Source organism: Perognathus longimembris, chromosome 4, assembly GCF_023159225.1.
Source record: "Perognathus longimembris pacificus isolate PPM17 chromosome 4, ASM2315922v1, whole genome shotgun sequence".
In the NCBI taxonomy this organism is placed as follows: Eukaryota; Metazoa; Chordata; class Mammalia; order Rodentia; family Heteromyidae; genus Perognathus; species Perognathus longimembris.
The window spans coordinates 17,560,982-17,582,831 of NC_063164.1; the positions used below are offsets into that span (position 1 = coordinate 17,560,982).

The 21,850-nt window shown below is 39.9% G+C and overlaps 1 protein-coding gene across 3 annotated transcripts in view; it reads right to left on the bottom strand.

Moving 5' to 3' along the window:
- Xrcc5 (X-ray repair cross complementing 5) overlaps window positions 1–21,173 on the bottom strand; it is a 96,383-nt gene extending 75,210 nt beyond the window's left edge. Inside the window, exons 1-9 of one of the 3 annotated variants that reach the window (XM_048344801.1) lie at window positions 21,044–21,173; window positions 18,391–18,504; window positions 16,456–16,639; window positions 14,967–15,015; window positions 13,063–13,185; window positions 10,248–10,439; window positions 7,833–7,947; window positions 5,433–5,571; window positions 3,157–3,269 (exon numbers count right to left, since the gene is read on the bottom strand). In XM_048344801.1, the coding sequence (XP_048200758.1) occupies window positions 3,157–3,269; window positions 5,433–5,571; window positions 7,833–7,947; window positions 10,248–10,439; window positions 13,063–13,185; window positions 14,967–15,015; window positions 16,456–16,639; window positions 18,391–18,486 (1,011 nt within the window). In that variant the 5' untranslated portion in view covers window positions 18,487–18,504; window positions 21,044–21,173. Of the gene's footprint in view, window positions 1–3,156; window positions 3,270–5,432; window positions 5,572–7,832; window positions 7,948–10,247; window positions 10,440–13,062; window positions 13,186–14,966; window positions 15,016–16,455; window positions 16,662–18,390; window positions 18,505–21,038 lie in introns of those variants that run through there. The other 2 variants (XM_048344800.1, XM_048344802.1) reach the window with 2 other exon arrangements.
- Window positions 21,174–21,850: the final 677 nt, after the last annotated feature.

Below are 21,850 nucleotides of genomic sequence, written 5' to 3' on the forward strand. Positions count from 1 at the left end.
AAAAATAAAAACGGAAAAAAATAAAAATAAATTGAAAGGGCTTTTGAAAATTAAAATAGTTCACAATTAAGAAGCAAAACAGAGGGCTGGGGATATAGCCTAGTGGCAAGAGTGCCTGCCTCAGATACACGAGGCCCTAGGTTCGATTCCCCAGCACCACATATGCAGAAAACGGCCAGAAGCAGCGCTGTGGCTCAAGTGGCAGAGTGCTAGCCTTGAGCGGGAAGAAGCCAGGGACAGTGCTCAGGCCCTGAGTCCAAGGCCCAGGACTGGCAAAAAAAAAAAAAAAAAAAGAAGCAAAACAGAACAGAAATCAGGCTGGGAGTATAGCTCAGTGGTAGAGCACTTGCTAAGCATACCAGAAGCCCTGGGTTCCATCGCTAGCACCACAAAAACAAAACACATCAGAACAGCAATAGAAACATAAAACCAAACGAATGAACATTTTTATATTAATTCAATCTAGACACGTTTCACTTGTCAATATCCAGTTTCAGGGAAGGGTACATAATGTATCATTTGATTGGTTTGGAAATAATCAGGGAATGGAATTTTAAAATGTGTGATTTTATTGCTTTGGAGATCATCACTAATCTGTTAAAATTTGTATGCTCATATTTATTTTATAGTAGAAATCACTGTGCTCTTAATATCATATGTCTTTTTGTTAAGCAAAGTATGTAAACTAGACTATTCAAAAGTAAGTTTGTGTTTCTGCTGAACAGATTACCACTAGATAATGGCATAACCCAGCTAGAGATCTGGTTTTAAATCCATTTTTACCATCTTTCAGTTGTGACTTTAGGCTTGTTACTTAACAGTTGTGAACCTCAAACTCCTAACCTTAAAGAATACCTACCATGGCACCTACTTAAAAGGCTAATATGGAGTAAATGAAAATTTATACAAAATGCTGTATACAATCTAGAATACAGAAACTACTCAACAGGTAGAAGTTATTATGCTTCATCTTCACTGTACTTGTCTGAGGTTGTACTTAGATAAAGTTGATCTATAGCTTAAAAACGAAAGGTTGGACATGTTAAATGGTAACCCCTTTGCACACCTACTTTTAAAAATCTATTGTTTAAAAAGCTGGCTTACAAAACACTACATGAGTATGAAACTGTAACCTCTCTGCACATCACTTTGACAATAAATAAGAAAAAAATTTAAAGAAAACAAAAAACACTTCATGATTTTATAAGTTAATTTTAGGGCAAGGCATATGGTACATGGCTGTAATCCCAGCTACTAAGTAGGAAGATACAGAATGATTGTAGTTTGAGGCCAGTCCTGGCACATTAGTGGGATCCTATCTCAAAACCAAGCTAGGATTGGTTGTGCCTAAAATTGGTTGTGCCTAGAATTGGTCCCAGCTACTACAGAAGTAGAGATAGGAAGATGGATAGCCCAGGGAAAATCAGCACCAGACTCCATCTGAAAAACAAAAGGACTAAGGCGTGCGCGCGCACGCACCTGTGTGTGCCAGGTGACTGTGGCTCATACCTGTATTCCTAGCTACTCAGCAGGCTGAGATCTGAGGATCACGGTTCAAAGCCAGCCTGTGCAGAAAATTCCATGAGAGTCTTAACTACAATTAACCACCAGAAAATCGGAAGCGTTGCTGTGGCTCAAGTGGTAGATTGCTAGCTAGCCTTAAGCCGAAGAGCTCAGAACAGCGCCTAGGCCCAAAGTTAAGCCCCACAACGAAAAAGATAGTAATAATGGGCTGGGAATGTGGTATAGTGATAGAATGCTTGCCTAGCATGCATGAAGCCCTGGGTTTGATTTCCCAGTACCACATAAACGGAAAAAGCCAGAAGTGGTGCTGTGGCTCAAGTGGTAGAGTGCTAGCCTTGAGCAAAAGAACCTCAGGGACAGTAGCCAGGCCCTGAGTTCAAGCCCCAGGACTGGTAAAATAATAACAACAATAATAATAATGTTTTACATTTGTATTTGTTCTGAAGTAAACCATTCCTTTAGTAAATCTTTCCAGAGCATTGTATAGGGACTCTCAACTTCCCAAAAGCATCTCTTCGCACCAGTAAAATCCTAGGTTAAGTAAATACTCTTTAACTTTTTGGCTTATGAGTTTTGAAGACATATGTAATAGTCTGGCCAGTCATAATACAATTCTCCTCCACCTTGCTGTTATTCTAACACCAAAGTACATAGGAAACATAAGCCAAAGCAACATGAACAACTTTGAACACAGAATACAGTCACATTTATTTTCATTATCATTCTCATGTGAGCTCTCCAATTAAAAACTCTTTGTCCCTACAGGTAAAGTACATTAAATAAAAACACTTTATATATATATTTACTTATCACAATTTCTTTTTTTTTTTTTTTGCCAGTCCTGGAGCTTGAACTCAGGGCCTGAGCACTGTCCCTGGCTTCTCTTTGCTTAAGGCTAGCACTCTGCCACTTGAGCCACAGCGCCACTTCTGGCGGTTTTCTATATATGTGAATCGAACTCAGGGCTTCATATATACGAGTCAAGCACTCTTGCCACTAGGCCATATTCCCAGCCCACAATTTATTTCTTTGCTACCTACCTCAAGAACATTTCATCTAGATCTCTTAGAATCTCTGAACAACCCTTTCTAAGAGACTATGAAATATCTCATAATGAGCTACTGCATTTCCCATTGTGTTGATTTTGTGAACCTGGCTTTGGTGCCTAAAAAACATGACTAATGGATGTTTACATCCTAGAACACTGCAATAGACACTGAGAAGAGTTGATATAAACTCAAAACTCAGAACTTCAACCCTCTCAAGCATTGCTACACATGACAGTTTGGGAAAACAAAATAAAATAGCAAAGAACTAGATGTTGGAGCCGTGCAGGTCAGCAACGGGAAGGAATGACTTAACTGAATCTACTCTTCCAATTTATGCTGAGGAGCCGTGCAGGTCAGCAATGGGAAGGAATGACTTAACTGAATCTACTCTTCCAATTTATGCTGAGACTTCTCTACGTGTTGACTTTCCTCCAAAAACAAAAAACTCAAAGATACCAACACTCACCCCCCAAGCAACATTTTAGAAACAAGTACATATTATAAATAAAATACCCAATCAAAAGCACTCCATTTCAAGTGCTTTGTTCACATTTTGTTCATAATTGCAGAGTAATTGCTGTACCTGAGAAGATCTACAAAATCCCAAAACAGAGAAGCACTTTCCATCCGTTTTATATTTCATTTGTTCCTCATCCACTTTAGAGAAGGGAACTATATCACTTCCGTAGCGGAACCCTAGAGAATGAGAGAAGAGCATCTGTTAGGCATATGGGGCCTCATTTTCTCCAAGCTGAAACGAGCTCTGTGCTACATTAACAACACATGCACATTCCAAACCAGTCTCCATCTTCCAGTCACTGGAATCAGAATTACTGCCCCTTGTGACCAAGGGGAAAAAAGCAGTAGAAGGTGCAACCCACATATATACAATATCTAACCCATTAAAATATAATTACATTTTTTAAGTAGTAGCTTCTATAACTCAGTTACCTGATTACTCAGCCTAGAAAAAAGATTGTAACAAGTGCAATAGACTCCAAAGATAAACCATGAATGACTAAAGTACAAGCATGATTTGTCAATATAATAAAAAACACATTTATCTAGAAACCTAGAGAGTCACATGAGAAAACCACTCCTAGGAAATTTTCAGAACAAAGTATTTTTTTAAATAATAATAAAGCCAGGTGCATGGCTCATGCCTGTAATCCTAGCTACTCAGCAGGCTGAGATCTGAGGATCACTGTTCAAAGTCAGCAGGGGAAGGAAAGTCCATGAGAGTCTTATCTCCAATTAACCACCAGAAAACTGGAAGTGGTGCTGTGGCTCAAGTGGTAGACTTCTAGCTAGCCTTGACCTGAAAAGCTCAGGGACAGGGCCCAAGCCCAGAGTTCAAGCCCCACAACAGAAATAATAATAATAAAAATAACAATAAATAAAAAACATCTGCTAGAGATTCAAATACCTAACAGAAGAAGCCAAATCTCTTCTGTTCAGAAGTCTCCAGTTGATTGGGTATGTATTTTTCTGCATTTACTGCTGGATTTTCTTCCCCTCCTCTTTTTAATTACTTAGAATATTTATGTAAATATAGGCTATTAGCTTCAAAAAACAAAAACATACAAAAATTTTAACCCTGTGCCATGGCCTCACGTTTATGGAAGATTCTGCCTCTTTATTGCACAATATCTCTTGTATCTTGTGAGAAGAAGGATCATCAAAATGCAAAGGTGGGGGCTTTGGGTAAATGCACATCTTTACTCCAAGAAACAAACAACAAACCAAAAAAGAACTTAGAGGCTGAGGGCAGGTTCTTCAATCTAGTGTTTTGCATCTTCCTGTTAGTCTAGTGATGCCATGTGTTTAATTAAAAAGAAACACATTTCAATTTCATGTACGTCTTTTCTAAAAAGATGGCAACAAAAACATATGGCACATGATTAAGAGCTGTGTGTTAACCAAATGTTTTTCTAAATTTTCTGTCTTCAGTCATTTACTTCAGCTGTTTAACAGGACAACCTGAAAGTTCAAATAAAGTTGTGGTTCTTCTATATAAAGGAAAATAACTCTAACTTTGTACGTAGCAAAATATACAAGCGACTACAGCATATAACCACATCCCCTTGCAATGTGTGCACACTAATTCCTCTGTATGACTTTAAATGTTACTGAATGTCCTTCTACCTTGGTTCCCTACCTGTAAAATACAGTAGCAAGACTGCCTACTTCATTAAGTTGCTATGACAATTAAAAAAGAAAATGCAGGTTGTCAGACAGTCTAAAACCTCTACTTTCCTGCTCTTGGGCTTTTCTTTTTTTACTGGTCCTGGGGCTTAAACTCAGGACCTGGGAGCCCTGAGCTTTTGTGCTCAAGGCTAATGCTCTACCCCTTAGGCCACAGCTCCACTTCTGGCTGTTTGTTAGGTAACTGGAGGTAAGAGTTTCATGGACTTTGCTACCTGAGCTGGCTTGGAACCATGATCCTCAGATCTCAGCCTGTTGAGCAGCTAGGATTACAGATGTGAGCCACCAGTGCTCAGCTTTCATCTTGGCTTTTAATCATGCTATTCTTTTACTATGGGCCAGTACTTAGAGTAGGTATAAACTGATGGAGTCATGATTCTAACCCAACTCTAATTCTAAAATTTCATGTTCTGTTCAAAACCCTGTCACTTCAGCAGAATGTATAATCCTCAGGTATCCTCCTAGGAACCATCCTGCTCATTGATGGACAGGCCCACGCAGGGTCACAGGACCAGGGTCTCACTGTCCCCTCAGAGTTGCAGCTCTGTAACTCAGAGGACTATCTCTAAGTATACATTAGTACAAGCCTTGATCAGCTTCACACCACCTTGAAGATGATCTCTTTTAGGCAAAAGTACAAACTTCCCAGCATACCTTGAATAATATCTTCTTTGGAAACTTCTGTTTCATCATCATCATTTAAGCAATAAACTGTTTCTCTTCGTACATCTTCTTTCTTAAGGGTTCTTGCATCCACAATTATCCAAGTCTTTCTAGCTTTTGTCTGTATAATCTTATCTCCAAATGACAAACAAATGGAAAAATAAGGAAAGACTGGATTCTCATTGATAGCAAATGAAAACCTAATATGCTCTTTGGTTCAAAAACAAAAACCTGGGCTGGGAATATGGCCTAGTGGTAAAGTGCTCACCTCATACATGAAGCCCTGGGTTCGATTCCACAACACCACATATATAGAAAAAGCCGGAAGTGGTGCTGTGGCTCAAGTGGTAGAGTGCTAGCCTTGAGCAAAAAGAAGCCAGGGACAGTGCTCAGGCCCTGAGTTCAAGCCCCAGGACTGGCAAAAAACAGAACAACAAAAACAAAAACCCAAAACAATTACTCTAGCTACATTGTTTCGTGGGCTTTTTTTATTGCCTATGATACAAATATTTAGTTTATTTCCTAATACGAAATACTGTATAATTCTTTCTACTTTTCATTTTTCCCCTAGGATAATCTACAAACAAATATTAATATCTGGATAAATATACTACCTATACAAAACCCTCAGACTGTTTAATAAAGGGAATTGTATATTATTTTTCCAAGAAAAAGAAATCAATAGACTTTTGAGAAGAAAATTTTTAAAAAGGAGGAGACTATTCTTATTCTAGGGACACTATTCTAAGCCTTGGTGGAACTCAAATATTTACTTTCAAGATTCTCATGATATGGACTAAGAATGTGGCTTAGTGATAGAGTGCTTGCCAAGCATGCATGAAGCCCTAGGTTCCATGCCTCAGTACCAAATAAAAAGAAAAAGCCGAAAGTGGCACTGTGGCTCAAGTGGTAGAGTGCTAGCCTTGAGCAAAAGAAGCTCAGAGACAGTGCCTAGGCCCTGAGTTCAAGCCCCATGACTGGAAAAGAAAAATAAAAAACATTCTCATGAAATATAATGTGTTTAGAAGTACTTTAGTGCAGAAAAATATTTTTCATTTTTTTTATACTAAAAATCTTTTTTGTTATTTCTCATTTAAAGAAAACAGGGAAGTTGGCACTGGTGGCTCACACTTGTAATCTTAGCTACTCAGGAGGCTGAGATCTGAGGACTGTGGTTCAAAGCCAACTTGGGCAGGAAAGTCTGTCTCTTAGCTCCACTAAACTAGTCCTAAAAACCTAGAAGTGGCACTGTGGCTCAAGTGGTAGAGTGCTAGCCTTGAGCAAAAAGAAGTTCAGGGACAGCATCCAGGCCCAGTACCAGATAAGGGAGGAGAGGGGAGGGGAGGGGAGGGAAGGGAGAGGGGAAGAAGGGAAGGGAAGAGAAGAAGGGAAGGGAAGAGAAGAAGGGAAGGGAAGGGAAGGGAAGGGAAGGGAAGGGAAGGGAAGGGAAGGGAAGGGAAGGGAAGGGAAGGGAAGCTAGACTTTCATCAAATAATCATCAACAGCAACTCACTCTTGAAAATGTGCTATTATGTACAAACATACATGTATTACAAAATGTAATTTCACACTAACAGCTTACCAGTTTTTGACATTTTTTTTCTTTTTTTTTTTTGGCCAGTCCTGGGCCTTGGACTCAGGGCCTGAACACTGTCCCTGGCTTCTTCCCGCTCAAGGCTAGCACTCTGCCACCTGAGCCACAGAGCCCCTTCTGGCCGTTTTCCATATATGTGGTGCTGGGGAATCGAACCGAGAGCTTCATGTGTAGGAGGCAAGCACTCTTGCCACTAGGCCATATTCCCAGCCCAGTTTTTGACATTTTAGATGCTGCTAGCAGATCACTAATAAATTAGGTATGAAGAACTCTTCAAACTCTGAACTTAACTCTGATATGTCATCTACATTCCTGCCATATTACAATGACAAGTTAATACATTATTTTTCTTCCCAAAAGACAGAAAACCCCAAACTCATGATTAACAATCATCAATGTGGCGTGTGGTCCCAGCTCCCAAGTCTGAGCTGCGGCCCTGGCCGGCCAGCCTGCTTTTTATGGGTTGCGGTCCCAGCTCCCGAGTCTGGGCCGTGACCCTAGCCAGTCAGGATACTTTTTACTTCCCCAATAAATCCATCTTTTTACTTGAAAAAAAAAAAGCATCAATGCCCAGAAAGAAGAAAAACTCAAACTGTGTTATAGACAATTCTTAAAATTTCTCTTGCTAGCATGCCTTTTTATATAAAAAGCTAAACAAAGATTAAATAAAAAGGGAGAACTGCCAGAGAAGCAGTAATTATGCTGTGAATAACCCACACACAAATTGCTAGCTTCTTATATAAGCATCTTGATCTGCCTGGTAACATTACTTTAAAAAATGTCTACTTGCTACTTACCGATTTATAGGCCACAATCCGTATAGACAAACTGGAGCCAATGGTCAGCTGGCAGGGCCAGGGCATGGAACGCCTCTCAATTTTCTTAAAGGCATTCAGTTGTCGCAGGCTCTCACTTAATCAACAAAAATATAAAATGAAACATAGCTAGATGATGATGTACGTAGTTTTCCTGAATGACTAATGAACTGTTGATGATTATAAAGAGAACAGCAGGGAATGGCAGGAAAATGACAACCAAAAGTTGAGAGAGAGCCAACACAAGTGAGCTGGCTTTGAAGGAAGTCAAACTTGAATTTACTATACTGACAGGTGAAAAGGAATAGCTTTATCTTTCTTTATTCAATGGTTTCTTTAACTCTGCCAGTGGCTCTTAATATTTTTTCAGGACCAAGACACCTTGGAGAATACGGTAAAAGTGCATTCACAAATGGATCAATACACAATATAAAAGCTCACCAAAAACAACAGACATAAGAATATCTGCTCTGGGATGTCTGAGGAACCTCACTAGAACCTCCCTGGCTCACAGTACAGACAATTCATTTCATAATACCAATTCTTTTAAATAAAAGATGCTGTCTGTTTCTATATGCACACCAAACAAAGTTAAGTAACAACTACCCAGGGGATAAAGAAAATTAGGAGTCTATACTTAGTCTTTAGTAAAATTCTAGGTTTTTTATTGGGAAGGAGGGCTAGAGGAGGGAAAGAAGTACTGCTTCATTTAAACAAAAGTAAAGACCACTTCTATTTTTATCAGCCACCAATCAAACACAACAGAGAAGATTACAGACAGGGTGGAATCTGTGGTATTCATTAAGATAAAGGGCAAAGGAATTAATGACCAACTACACTTAAAGCACTCAACCCAGGCCTTATGGCTGATTTTCTTGCTACAGATGAAATGGAGATTACAAAGGAGAACTATCTTACATTATCCACTGAGTTATGGACAGGGAGACTTCAAAAGACTCTACATCTCCAAATTAATTTACAACAAATAGTAGACAGGTCTACTCTGTCTCATAAGACATTACTAGTTCACACATGAGTGAAGCCTAAAACCTTGATGGAGTATGGATTCCACTGTAGAGAAAATTCTAAATATTAGAGTCTAACATGTAACCTCCAAGAACAGCTGGATCCAGCCTGCAGTAGTTAGATTTTACCAGATAGAAGTCAAATTGTCTTCCTAAGATCTTCATAGAAATAAATCTGCTCAAGTGCTGCTCAGTACAATCCATTTCTAAGTATGCCTACCCAACTGAGCACTCGAAATATGGCTACTGCAACTGGTGGACCATATTTCAAAATTTATTTAATTTTAATTAACTCAAATAGTTATATGTGTGTACTGGCCACTATGCTGAATGGCAAAGTGCCTGTCACACCTTCATGGCAGACTCAGAGTCAAAGTCACTTCAAATTGCTAAGACAATGCACAGTAAGTTCCTTGCTTGCTAAGCTATATGGAGGAGAAAAAATCATTTAAAAATAGTAGTTTATATAGGCCTATAGCTTTTCTTCATGTTACCATGGTTAATATGCAAGGTTAAGGCATATTCCCAAATTTGAAAGAGAAATAGCACAGAAACACATCTGCATAGACTGTGACAAGAACACAAATTATACCAAGATGCTCAGGCACAGGATTCCTTGTTAATTTTTTAGCAATCACTAGGAAATTACAACCCCATGTCCAAACTTTCATTTTACCTATAATTTGTCAAGGGAGTCCATATTTACAAAATGAAGATGTACTTTTTTTGTCAATTATGGCTCACCAGAAATATTTTTTAAAACATAACTAAGTTGACAAGAAATGTACTCACTACCTTACGTATGTAACATAACCCCTCTGTACGTCACCTTGACAATAACAATTTAAAAAAAACCAAACACATAGCTAAGAAAAACTTAGAGCAGATATATACTACAGCTACTCAGAAATATTCTAGTTGCTGAATGTTTACTTTGAGAAGTTGGTGTATACTGCTCAAATTTGTATATTGATTATTAAACTAGAATTTATTTATGCACATGAAACAGTATTAATCCTAAGAATGAACTTACACAAGCCTGTAATCTTAGCTACTCAGGATGCTGAGATATGAAGAATCCTAGTTCAAAGCCAGCATGAGAAAAAAAAAAGTCCCTAAGATTCTATCTCTAATTAACCAGCAAAAAGCCAGACTAGAAACATGGTTCAAGTGGTAGAGTGCTAGCTATAAGCAAAAAAATCTAGCAAGAGTACAAGACCCTGAGTTCAAATTCTAGTACCAACACACACACACACACACACACACACACACACGACACCTGCGACTAAAAGAAATTTATGTGAATAAGATTAAAAGTTGCACTAGTAAAAAAAAAAAAAAGAAAAGTTGCACTAGTGCTTTCACTCCTTACCTGAAGGAATAAATTTCATCCAGTCCATCCTCACCTTCTAAAGACATCATCATTTTTTCTACCATGTGAATACCTTCTTTTTGCTGCTGAGTAATTCCTTTTTGAGGAAAGGATGGTTCAGAGTGGTCCAAGCTGAAGTTGCCATCTCCTCTGTCCCCAGTCCCATCTTTCTTGCCAACTGGGAAAGGCAAACTATCAGGAAAAGACCAGCAGTAGTTAAGAAGACAAGCTCTGATGCTAAATAGGAAACTGGTTCCCAATCCTGTTATTGTTACCCACTAGCTATGAGAAAACAAGCATGAGAGTCAACTCACCAAGCTCCCTATTTTTCATCTTCCAAATAACTCTTATCTACTTTAGGCCATCTTATTTCAGTTTCAAGTGACTAAAACTCCTTTGACTTAGTAATGGGGAAATGGATATTTGGGCTTACATAAACAAATAATTGAAAAAGCACACATGGCCTGAAGAGCTCAAATGCCAGAATACCTGACGCTCTCCCTAGGTTCTGCCATATTTCACATTTATTTGCAAGCAATCAGTAAATCAACCATGTGCCAAATAATTACTGTAATTGACATGAATTCCTATGCAAAAATCAGATATAAGGAAAACTAACCTTTCTTATGTTTTACTCGTTATCTGTCATGAAACCAAAACTAGATTAGTATTAGTAGCCTTAAAAGCTATTAAGTTATCAATATACAAACTGAAAGACCCACAAATACGTTTTATGATAATACTTTATATGGATATTATAAATGCTTTCATGTACAAAATCCAATTTAACCCTTACATTAAAATATAAATTTTTACCTTCACTTTTTAAAAAAGAAACTGAAGCAATTTGGCCAAACTGAGATAATTTGGCCCAAACCACACAGGTGATAAAGTACAGAGCAGTCACCTGACTGAAGGGTATGGTTCCTTCCACTATAGCACACATTCTTGTAGTTTACTCCTGGAAACTAAAAGCTAAATACAACCAAAGGCTCTAATTCTCTGGAGAGTACTCAATATTGTCTGTGGTCATTCCTAAGAGAAGGAATTATTTTTTTAAGCAATTTCTCTATCATTTCACTTCCTATTTTTAAAATAGGGCTTTTGTTTGTTTTCTAGATATACGTAGCATAGCAGATTTGCGAGCCTAGCACATAGGGCTTGCTTTAGGTATTTGGTGTTGCCACAGCATTAACCAGAAGAAAAAAATGACATGAAAAAGAGTCAAAATTTTATCTTAGAAGTTATAATAACAATTCTTCCTATTCCATATTTGACCAGAAGTAAACTTTTCAGTAGTCAGTAGAAACTAAAAACTAAGTCCAAGAACAGAGCAATCTAATCCAATTAGAACAATTAGTCATAAATGAATATACCAAACAATAAAACCATAAATTCTTTATGCTGGTGGATTTTAGCACAAGAAAATCTATTACCTTAAAAAAAAATCCAACTAGTCAAGTAGTGAGCAATAAATGAAAAGGTTGTCTCTCTTTCCTGCACACTTTGTTGTAAGGCCCACACCAAGAAATTAAAAAAGAATCATCCCTTTCAAATGACTTTGAAACAAGTGCAGTATGGTATGCTTCAACCTTGCAGAGGCATCCTGAGTTCATGAACTCAGGGAATAGGGAAGAGAAACTAAGCTGGGTTTCTCAAGGACTGAGAAAAATTTCAATTCAATAAGTGACACTTAGAAAGCACTTAATTTCTCTGAAGTACCATCTTAACAAGTACCAGTTTGATGGAGTATTCTGAACTTTTTTCCCAATAGTCCTACAGAAATGAGATGTCCCTTAACAGTCTTAAGAGGTATATATATGTATATATGTGTATATATTTATATGTATAGATATATATGAATCTCTCATATATGAGATTCTTAATTCCCTATGGTAGGCATTTTAAGAAGCCCAAGGCTTATCTCTAAGCTACTGACTTCTTAGTATACCTTTATGTCCTTGAAGATTAATAATACAAAATCTTACATCATCACTCTATTTTCACCAAAAATGGAACAGAAAATAGGTTTTGTAGTAGGATTAGTATATTGAAAAGAATTTTTAATTAGGGCATATAAGACAGAAAAAGTAGTCATAGGAGGGGACATTCAGGTTACTGTGAGAGAAGGGACTCTCCCTAATAAATTGTGAAGTACACATTTTCTTCCTAAATTTGTATTGCCTGTCTCCATTTTATAGATGTTACTGCATCCTTTAGATCTGAGAAAGTGCTAAGTATAAATATCTATCAACGGAAAAAGTACTCCCAGTTTGACACTTGTATCTACCAAAATCTGATGACTTTGGTTCTCTTAGCTGTTTAAGAAAAATATCAATCTGGGGCTGGGAATATGGCCTAGTGGCAAGAGTGCTTGCCTCATATACATGAGACCCTGGGTTCGATTCCTCAGTACCACATATACAGAAAATGGCCAGAAGTGGCACTGTAGCTCAAGTGGCAGAGTGCTAGCCTTGAGCAAAAAAGAAGCCAGGGACAGTGCTCAGGCCCTGAGTTCACGGCCTAGGACTGGCCAAAAAAAAAGAAAATATCAATCTGATAACTGCTTGTATAGTCTTCAGGAAAATGTTTTTATTCAAAGCACAAAACAAATGATTTTCTATTGAGCTCAATTCCTCTATATCACGGTTACAATCACCTCAGAATACAGAAAAATCAGTTTAACTCATTGTAGTCATCTGACAGGTCCTAACTATGCCACTGAGAGCCCTAGAACCAAGTACTCTACAAAGGCCTCCCTCACTGTATTAGGGATGACAAGATTTTTCTGCATACATGATTCTTAGGATCTTACAAGAATTGCAGGGAGATGCCAGATGTCTTCAAGTTTTGAATTATAATATCTACTTGGTCTTTGCTGAATGGACTGCTCAGGTCAGTGAACACTTCAATATGCCTCTTCTCGAACTTCTTTCCTCTGAAATGGGGAGTCATCAAATTAACAAATCATTCTCCTGCATTAATTTATACAAATTCAAATGAAACTTGGTCAATGAGCAGGGACAAGCTAAGGACTAAGTCCACATATAGTAACTAAATGAGTACATTGTCAAAGTCTACATATTATGGGTGCTCAGTTGAGTTCTTATCAAACACAAAATCAATCCTGGAAGACTCCTACTTAAAACATCTTGGGGGAAGAATGCCACCATCATAAAAATACATGTTTCTGAATTCCTAACTCAAAAGAGTCACACTTAAAGATGCAATGACTGATGTAACACTCCCTGTCCAGTCTGCACATGTACAAGGTGTTAATAAGGAACTCTTCCAGATAACGCAACTTCAGTCTGTCAAGTTTGCTTTCTAGTGGCAGGATGTTACACATAACTATCCAACAAGTGAGATGTAGGCCTGGGATTTTAGTACAAATGTCTTCCCGAAGAGCCAAGGGGTTATGTATGTATGCATGTGTGTGCAAAGATATACATTTTCAAGGCATAATAAGTAAATAATGACTTCAGAAGTTGCTCAGAGTCATTATATACAAAATATCACTCATGGATCATACTCATGGAAGTTTTTGGTAATTAGTTTTAAGTCAAGTAAGAAAACTGAAATAAACCAAATCCTTGTTTTTCCCAGACAAATTTCCACCAAATATAGTACTTCTTCTCTTCAAACTTTTTTTTTTTTGCCAGTCCTGGGGCTTGAACGCAGGGCCTGAGCACTGTCCCTGACTTCTTTTTGCCCAAGATTAGCACTCTACTTCTTGAGCCACAGCTCCACTTCTGGCTTTTTCTGTTTATGTGGTGCTAAGGAATCAAACCCAGGGCTTCATGCATGCTAGGCAAGCACTCTACTGCTAAGCCACATTCCCAGCTCTCTCTTCAAACTTTTTTTTTTTTTTTGGCCAGTCCTGGGCCTTGGACTCAGGGCCTGAGCACTGTCCCTGGCTTCTTCCCGCTCAAGGCTAGCACTCTGCCTCTTGAGCCACAGCGCCGCTTCTGGCCGTTTTCTGTATATGTGGTGCTGGGGAATCGAACCTAGGGCCTCGTGTATCCGAGGCAGGCACTCTTGCCACTAGGCTATATATCCCCAGGCCCCTCTTCAAACTTTTTTAAACTAGAAGTTGAGCTAGGGCACTGGTTGCTGGTTGCCTATAATCCTAGCTACTCATGAGGCTGAGATCTGGAGATCACATTTCAAAGCCAGCCCAGCCTATGCAAATAAAATCTGTGAGACTCGGGGCTGGGGATATGACCTAGTGGCAAGAGTGCTCGCCTTGTATACATGAGGCCCTGGGTTTGATTCCCCAGCACCACATATACAGAAAAATGGCCAGAAGTGGCGCTGTGGATCAAGTGGCAGAGTGCTAGCCTTGAGCAAGAAGAAGCCAGGGACAGTACTCAAGCCCTGAGTCCAAACTCCGGGACTGGCCAAAAAAAAAAATCTGTGAGACTCTATCTCCAATAAACTACAATAAAAAAGCTGGAAGTAGAGCTCTGGCTCAAGTGGTAGAGTATTTTCCTGAGCAAGAGAAACTCAAGGATAGCACCTAGGCCCTGAGTACAAGTCCCAGGATCAGCGTGCGCGCACACACACGCACACTTAGAAATTGAACCACCCACTTCTATCAGATGTTCATTTTGCTATATAAACATATTACCTGCTTAACAATAAATCACAAAGTACCATCAACCCATACAGTTTTAGCAGAAAGGCTCATTTCTAGCTTTTTGCAGAAGACATACTTACACAGTTTCACGTTGAAGCACATCCATGCACACAATCAGGGCATCCAGAACTCTGCTAGTTAAGGGTAGTGAGCGTATCAAACAATACCTGCATCCCCAAATCTGTATACCCATATTCCCAATCTCTACAGACAAACAACTTTCTGTTTCTCCCAGAAGAGCCCACTGTGCTGGAAATTGTAGACAATGGACTATGTAATGACCAAAAACAACAACAAAAAAAAAAAAAACTAGAAACTAATCTAAAAGAACTTGCTCAAGTACCTTTCTTCCAAAATGTATCTCATTAACGCATAGTCAGAAATGTTATAGATCCAAAGTATAAATCCTGACTCACACAGTGTGACAAAGAAAATAAGCAAAAGGTGATCTAACACATTTCACTCAATAAGCAAAAATAAAAATGATGCCATTTAGCAGTACCTACAACTTATTTTTGATGATCACAGTCCATTCTCAACTATGAAATAAGCCTTAAGGCAGCATTTATAAGTCATTCCCAACACAACAGCACCGCCCAGTGACCAGAAACGGTACTAATTTTCTAGAAAGATTCCAAGCCCTTAAATTAGTTTAGATGTTAGAAATTAGAAATCTCAGTTTGGATATTAACCTCATTTTTGGCCCAATAACATACTCCATTCAGAAGGGACAGAGATAAACTTTTAAACATTTAAAACTTTTAAACTTTTAAAAATACTTTTTTCTACTTTCAAACATTTTGGCTTTACTTCTAACCTTTTTTTTTTTTTGGTGCTGCTCCTAGGGCTTGAACTCAGGGCTCTCTGGCTCAAGGCTAGGGTTCTACCACTTAAGCTACAGCTCTACTTCCAGCATTTTTGGTATTTGGAGATAAGAGTCTTATGGACTTTCCTGCTTGGGCTGGCTTCGAACCATGATCCTCAGGTCTTAGCCTTCTGAGTAGCTAAGATTCCAGGAATGAGTTACAGGCACCTGACACCTATAAACATTTTTTTTTAACCAGTCCTGGGCCTTGATCTCAGGGCCTGAGCACTGTCCCTGGCTTCTTTTTGCTCAAGGCTAGCACTCTGCCACTTGAGCCACAGCGCCACTTCTGGCCATTTTCTATATATGTGGTGCTGGGGAATCAAACCCAGGGCTTCATGTATAAAAGGCAAGCACGCTTGCCACTAGGCCATATTCCCAGCCCCACCTATAAGCATTTTTAACCGGCACCAGAACCTAACCCTCTGTAGATGGTCATATGCATGTATATTTCCTAGACTTTTCCTTGCCTATACCTCTCAATCTCTTTAAATTGCTAATACAAAGAGCTAGCAAGTGGAAGACCTGAGTCAGGCATCCAACCACCTGATTAAGTCTTAACACACATCACCTCCCTCTTCCCAGAGTAAAATATCCCCACCTCTTGCTCAGAGGTGGGATTCTGAGAGAGCCTCACTAGATTGTATTATAACTCCTCAGATTAAAGGAAATGTCTTCAGTCTTCTCTGGTTAAGAAAGGATACAGTCGGCTTGTTGGGAGCCTGGTTGGATTTTGTTTTCAATGTCCTCCAGCAAGTCAAAATCTGGTAACATCAGGTGTCTGTGCACTGTGATGTTTTGATACTGGTCCCCTCCAGCAAGGCAATTCTCAGTGCCATCTGTACCAAACAGGACTAAGGCAATCTCATCCTTGCTCTCAGAAAACACCTACAGAAGAGTTATCAGAAGGCTGAAAAGTATATTAGAACCTGAGGCAATAAGATGTCTAAGCTTCAGGAAGTAGGACCCTGGAGTCACAGAAACAGACGAAACTTATTGACAATGACAAAGTTGTCTTCATTTCAGCCCAAGTAAGTGTGAGGGAATGGGAAAGCAATAAATGCTCTCGATGACTTCATGGCAAGTTAGAATCTCTTTTTTCTTTTTCTTCTATCAGTTATGAGGTTTGAAATCAGGGCTTGGGCACTGTCCCTGAACTCTTTTAATTGTCAAGGCTAGCACTCGACCACTTTGAGCCACAGTACCACTTCTGATAATATATAAGGATTACACAAAATGAGACAATGGGAAAACAGGTTTCCACTACATTACTCTTTGTATTTGCTTCTTTCATGAAACATAAAATGTTCACTGTATTAACATTTCATAATAAAATTCTTATCTGACACAGAAGGCAATCCCATCCCCACCTTTTGTGTGTGTTTGTGTGTGTGTGTGCTAATAGCAGTAAACTCAGGGCCTTGCACTCTTGCTTGTTCCTTTGTTTTGTTTTGGCACATAGCTGGTGCTCTACCACTTGAGCCACACCTCTAGTCTGGTATTTTGCTGGTCAATTAGAGATAAGAGTCTCATGATTTCCTGTCCAGGCTGGCTACGAACCTCAATCTAATGTTTCAACCTCCTGAGGAGTTCACATTACAGGCATGAGCCACAGGTACCTGGCTCTCACCTGATTATTGAGGTAATTTTTTTTATATTGATGGAAAAGTGTACTACAGAGAGAATATAGAATTCTGTCATTCATTACTTTTGTTTGGTCTATTAAAACCCTACATAAGCTCAAAATAATTGTCAATTGTATATGGAACAAAGACCCCCTTACTGACAGGGTTCAAGAATACCTAACTCACAGATGCGACCTTCCAGCCTTGTGAATGGGCCAACTTGGACAACTAGCCCAACTGAGCCTTTCAGATGACTCTAGCTCTAGTCATCATCCAAAGCAAGTGTCTCAAGCCAGGTACCCATGGCTCAACACCTGTAATTCTAGCAACTCCAAGAGACAGATCTGAAGATCATAGCTGGAAGCATTCTAAGCAGAAAAGTCCATGAGGCTCTTATCTATAATTAACCACTGGGAAAAAAATATGAAGAAGAAAAAGCCAGCAGTAGAGCTGTGGCTCAAGTGGTAGAGCACCAGCCTTGACTGAAAAAGCTAAGGAACAGCATGCAAATGTATCATAAGAGGTCATAAGACAAAAGCATTGAACTGAGCCCATTAGACATCCCACAGAACCTTGAGCACTGTTTTTGTTCTTAGTGGGATTTTTTATTTTATTCAGTCACAACATTAGATTTTGGACTATTCTGTGATATATGAAAAGATAACACTAGGCATAAGAAACTGAAGGCTTAGTCAAGATCAGTGCTAGTAAATGACATAGAGCAAAAATTCAAATGCAGGGTGCCTGGCTTTATAGACTGTACTTTTAAACATGACTGTATACTGCCTTATTTCTGATAAAAACTGAAATACCCAGTAAAGGGACTAGAACAGGAAAACCCAAACCAGACTATAGTGGTAGGTGGACTTGTATGTAAATGCATGAAAGAAAGCCTCCCAGATTTCTGAAAACAGAGGCTGGACATCATGAGGAGACTGGTATTTTGCATTAGTAGGTAAAGTCAACAAGTAGTTAAAACTTGGATTACAAGCTCAAGATCACGCTGAAATTTACCTGCCGCTGGATAAACATGGTCATCACCTTCTTTGCTTGTTCAAATGGGGAATCTTTACCAGGAAAGGAGTTATTCATAGTAAAGCCCACATCCATACACAGCACAACAGCTGCCTAGAAACAAAGCCCAAAACAGAATATGAGAAAATAAGTCATTAAAAAAGATTGGCTGGGAATGTGGCTTAGAGGTAGAGTGCTTGCCAAGCATGCATGAAGCCCTGGGTTCGATTTCTCAGTACCACATAAACAGAAAAGGCCAGAAGTGGTGCTGTGGCTCAAGTGGTAGAGTGCTAGCCTTGAGCAAAAGCAGCTCAGGGACAGTGCCCAGGCTCTGAGTCCAAGCCTCAGGACTGTGGAGAAAAAAATCTAAGCCTGCCACTGTAATCCTACTACTATGAAACTCTTAACCACCAGAAAACAGGAAGTGGAGCTGTGGCTCAAAGTGCTAGAGCACAAGTCTTGAGAAAAAAGAAAAGAAAACTCTGGGCCCTGAATTCATGCCCATGACCAACAACAACTACAACAAAAGATTTTGAATTATGACCCTTGCTTATTGTACTCAAAACATTGTACTGGTATTTAGGCAAGGCATAATAAAGGAGATGACCTGCTCTATACAGTATGCATGTACAACATATACCGTTTCACTTTAGATAACACTTAAATCATCCTGATAGAAAAGATAGAAACCACTGCTCAGGAGAGGAATATGTTCCAGGTAGCTACCATATCTTTGGTCTGAGCCCCAAAATAAATTTATGGTAAAAAGATATGAAAGCAACATGCAGAGTATACTTAAGTCTAGCCCACTGGGTCTAACAAACATCAAACTGCAGTTAATATGCAGACCTACTTGCATGAGAATAGATGCTTTTGATGTAAGTTACAGAAAGCGTTGTTTGCTATGAAGTATTTTGGAGGCAATAGGTGACTGTTTATGTATGCTAAGATGATACAGCCTGACACTTAAGTAGGTTATAAACCGAGGATCTAAAATAACCGAGTCACCAAATCTATTCCAGGTGACATAAGACACAACAAATACTGTAAGGATAATGCTACTACATGCAGAGGTTTGCAGTGGTACTTGGAGGAACAAGAGAAGCATCTACCCAACAGTGGTACAGGGAACAGAGAGGCATCTGAGACAGAAAAGCTTTCTTGAATTTGATCTTAGGGTGAATTTTTAAAAGTGAGGCATCAAGTTGGGCACTGGTGGCTCTTGCCTGGAATCCTAGCTACTCAGGTGGCTAAGATCTGAGGTTCAGGGCTCAAAGCCAACCCAGGCAGGAAAGTCCATGAAACTCTTACCTTCAACTCAACATCAAAAAGCCAGAAATGGAGCTGTGGCGAAACACCAGCCTTAAGTGAAAAAGCCAAGCAAGAGGGTGAGGCCCTCAAGCCCCAGTTACTAGCACACATGCATTTGTGCACACATACAAAAGGAGTCAGGTCATAGATTCTTAAAAACAGATTCTCCAAGGCTCTAAAAAGAGCCTGGGTTCAAAAACCTAGATTTTTAATACTTATTAACCACTTCAGTTCTTCATGCCTAGCTTTTCCCACTTGCCAAATGCACACAGTTTTCACATCACCGGGTTGTTGTGAAGATTAAACGAACTAGGAAGAAATATTTAGATCTATGCTTCAATCAATTCGAGATAACTTTACATCCCAAGTTATTTCACTGCACAGTTTTGTGACAAACCCACAAAGGTAACTGATTCTCTGGGCTAAATGCCATTCTAACATAAATTTTAGGAACCCAGGTTCAGAAGCAACATAAGGAATAAGGAGAGCAAACGGGGTGGCAACAAGGGGGCGGAGAGAAGGAGGGAAGAGAGCCTGAGGGGTCGGTGAGGAAAAAAGGAGTAGAAAAAATGAAACGCCTTTGCACAACCTTAAAAGTAATCTTTTTTTTAAGCCAGGAGGCGGTAGCTCACGCCTGTAATGCCAGCAGGCCAGGCAGGAAAGTCCCTAAGACTCTTCTCTCCAATGAACCAACCCAAAAACCTTAAGTGGAGCTGTGGCTCAAGTGGTGGAGCACTAGCCTTGAGCACAAAAGCTCAGGGACTGAGTGCACGTCCAGAGTTCAAGCCCCAGGACCGGCACAAAGAAAAAAAATAAAACTTTAATTTAAAAAAAAACATTTTTTTGTTTTTTAAATGAAGGTTTAATTTTATGAAATTTGTTTTCCATTGTTACTGAAAATATATTCTTTTCTATTAACTTTTCAATATGGTGAGTCTTTTTTTTTTTGCCAGTCCTGGGGCTTGGACTCAGGTCCGGGGCTTCTTTTTTTTTTTTTTTCTCAAGGCTAGCACAGCGCCACTTCCGCCGTTTTCTGTTTATGTGGGACTGAGGAATTGAACCCAGGGCTTCGTGTATACGAGACAAGCACTCTTGCCACTAGGCCGTATCCCCAGCCCCTTAAAAAAAACAGAGGACTCAAACTGAGGACTTCGCACACGGTTAGCGTTTCGCCTCGAGCAAGCCCCGGCCGGGGTCCTGACTCCAGTCCAGCGGCATGACCGTGCCCTCGCCTCGCGGCTGGGCACCGCGGTGACCTCACAGCTCCCGAGACCAGCAACTGTCATCTCCAAATCCCCGGCTACAACAGGTAAAGCCCAAACCCACCGCCGGGCTACCTTACTCCCCATCCGCTCCATGTTGCCGGTCCACACGCGCCTTGGAGCCCTCTTCCGGGCAGGAAAGCGCAGCTCCGCAACTCGGTTCCGGCGGACTCGCAAGCTCCCGGCAGAGGGAAAAGCAACTTCCGGGCCGGGCCTCCCGGGAGCGTGGAAACGGCGCGCTGCAGCTTCGAGCATGCGCACATCTCCTCTGGGCGGGTCTTTGCCTTTCGAGTACCTTGATGTGGAGCTCCAGAAACGCTAGTTCTGGATTAATACTAACCTACGGTTTGGGATTCATTCTAGTCTGGTATCCCAAAACATTTCCCTTTGTCCTCATTAGCAATTACGCCTCCAGCATTTTGTGTCCACGCTTTGGAATTAACATTTCCTTGAGTATGAATACAGAAAGCTTGCTGCTTCTTTTAAAAGGTGTTAATGAAGGTTTTACAGATGCAATCATTTTAGGACCAACGTGTAAAAGAGTTGGGGTTTTTCTGGAGCAAATAAAAGTTGGGAGGGAATTTGACGTCAAAGAGGATATTGGGGGAGGGGATCTATAAAGGCCTTGGAAGCATTGTGAGACTCTCATCATGGAGAAGAGTTTAATTTAGGAGAGTATAGGGCAGCCATCACATCCATCAGTCACAGTGCTTGGCATGCCCCCTTCCCCTTCCAAACATGCGGCCTTCCCCACTGGGGTCCTAGCACAGAAACCCGCTGTTTTTAATGACAAATAGTCCACACTACAAGCGACTATGCAAAGGTCTACAGAATCCTACAAGGGGTGTCTGCAAACCTCGTTCCAACTGGGGAAAGAAAATCCAATC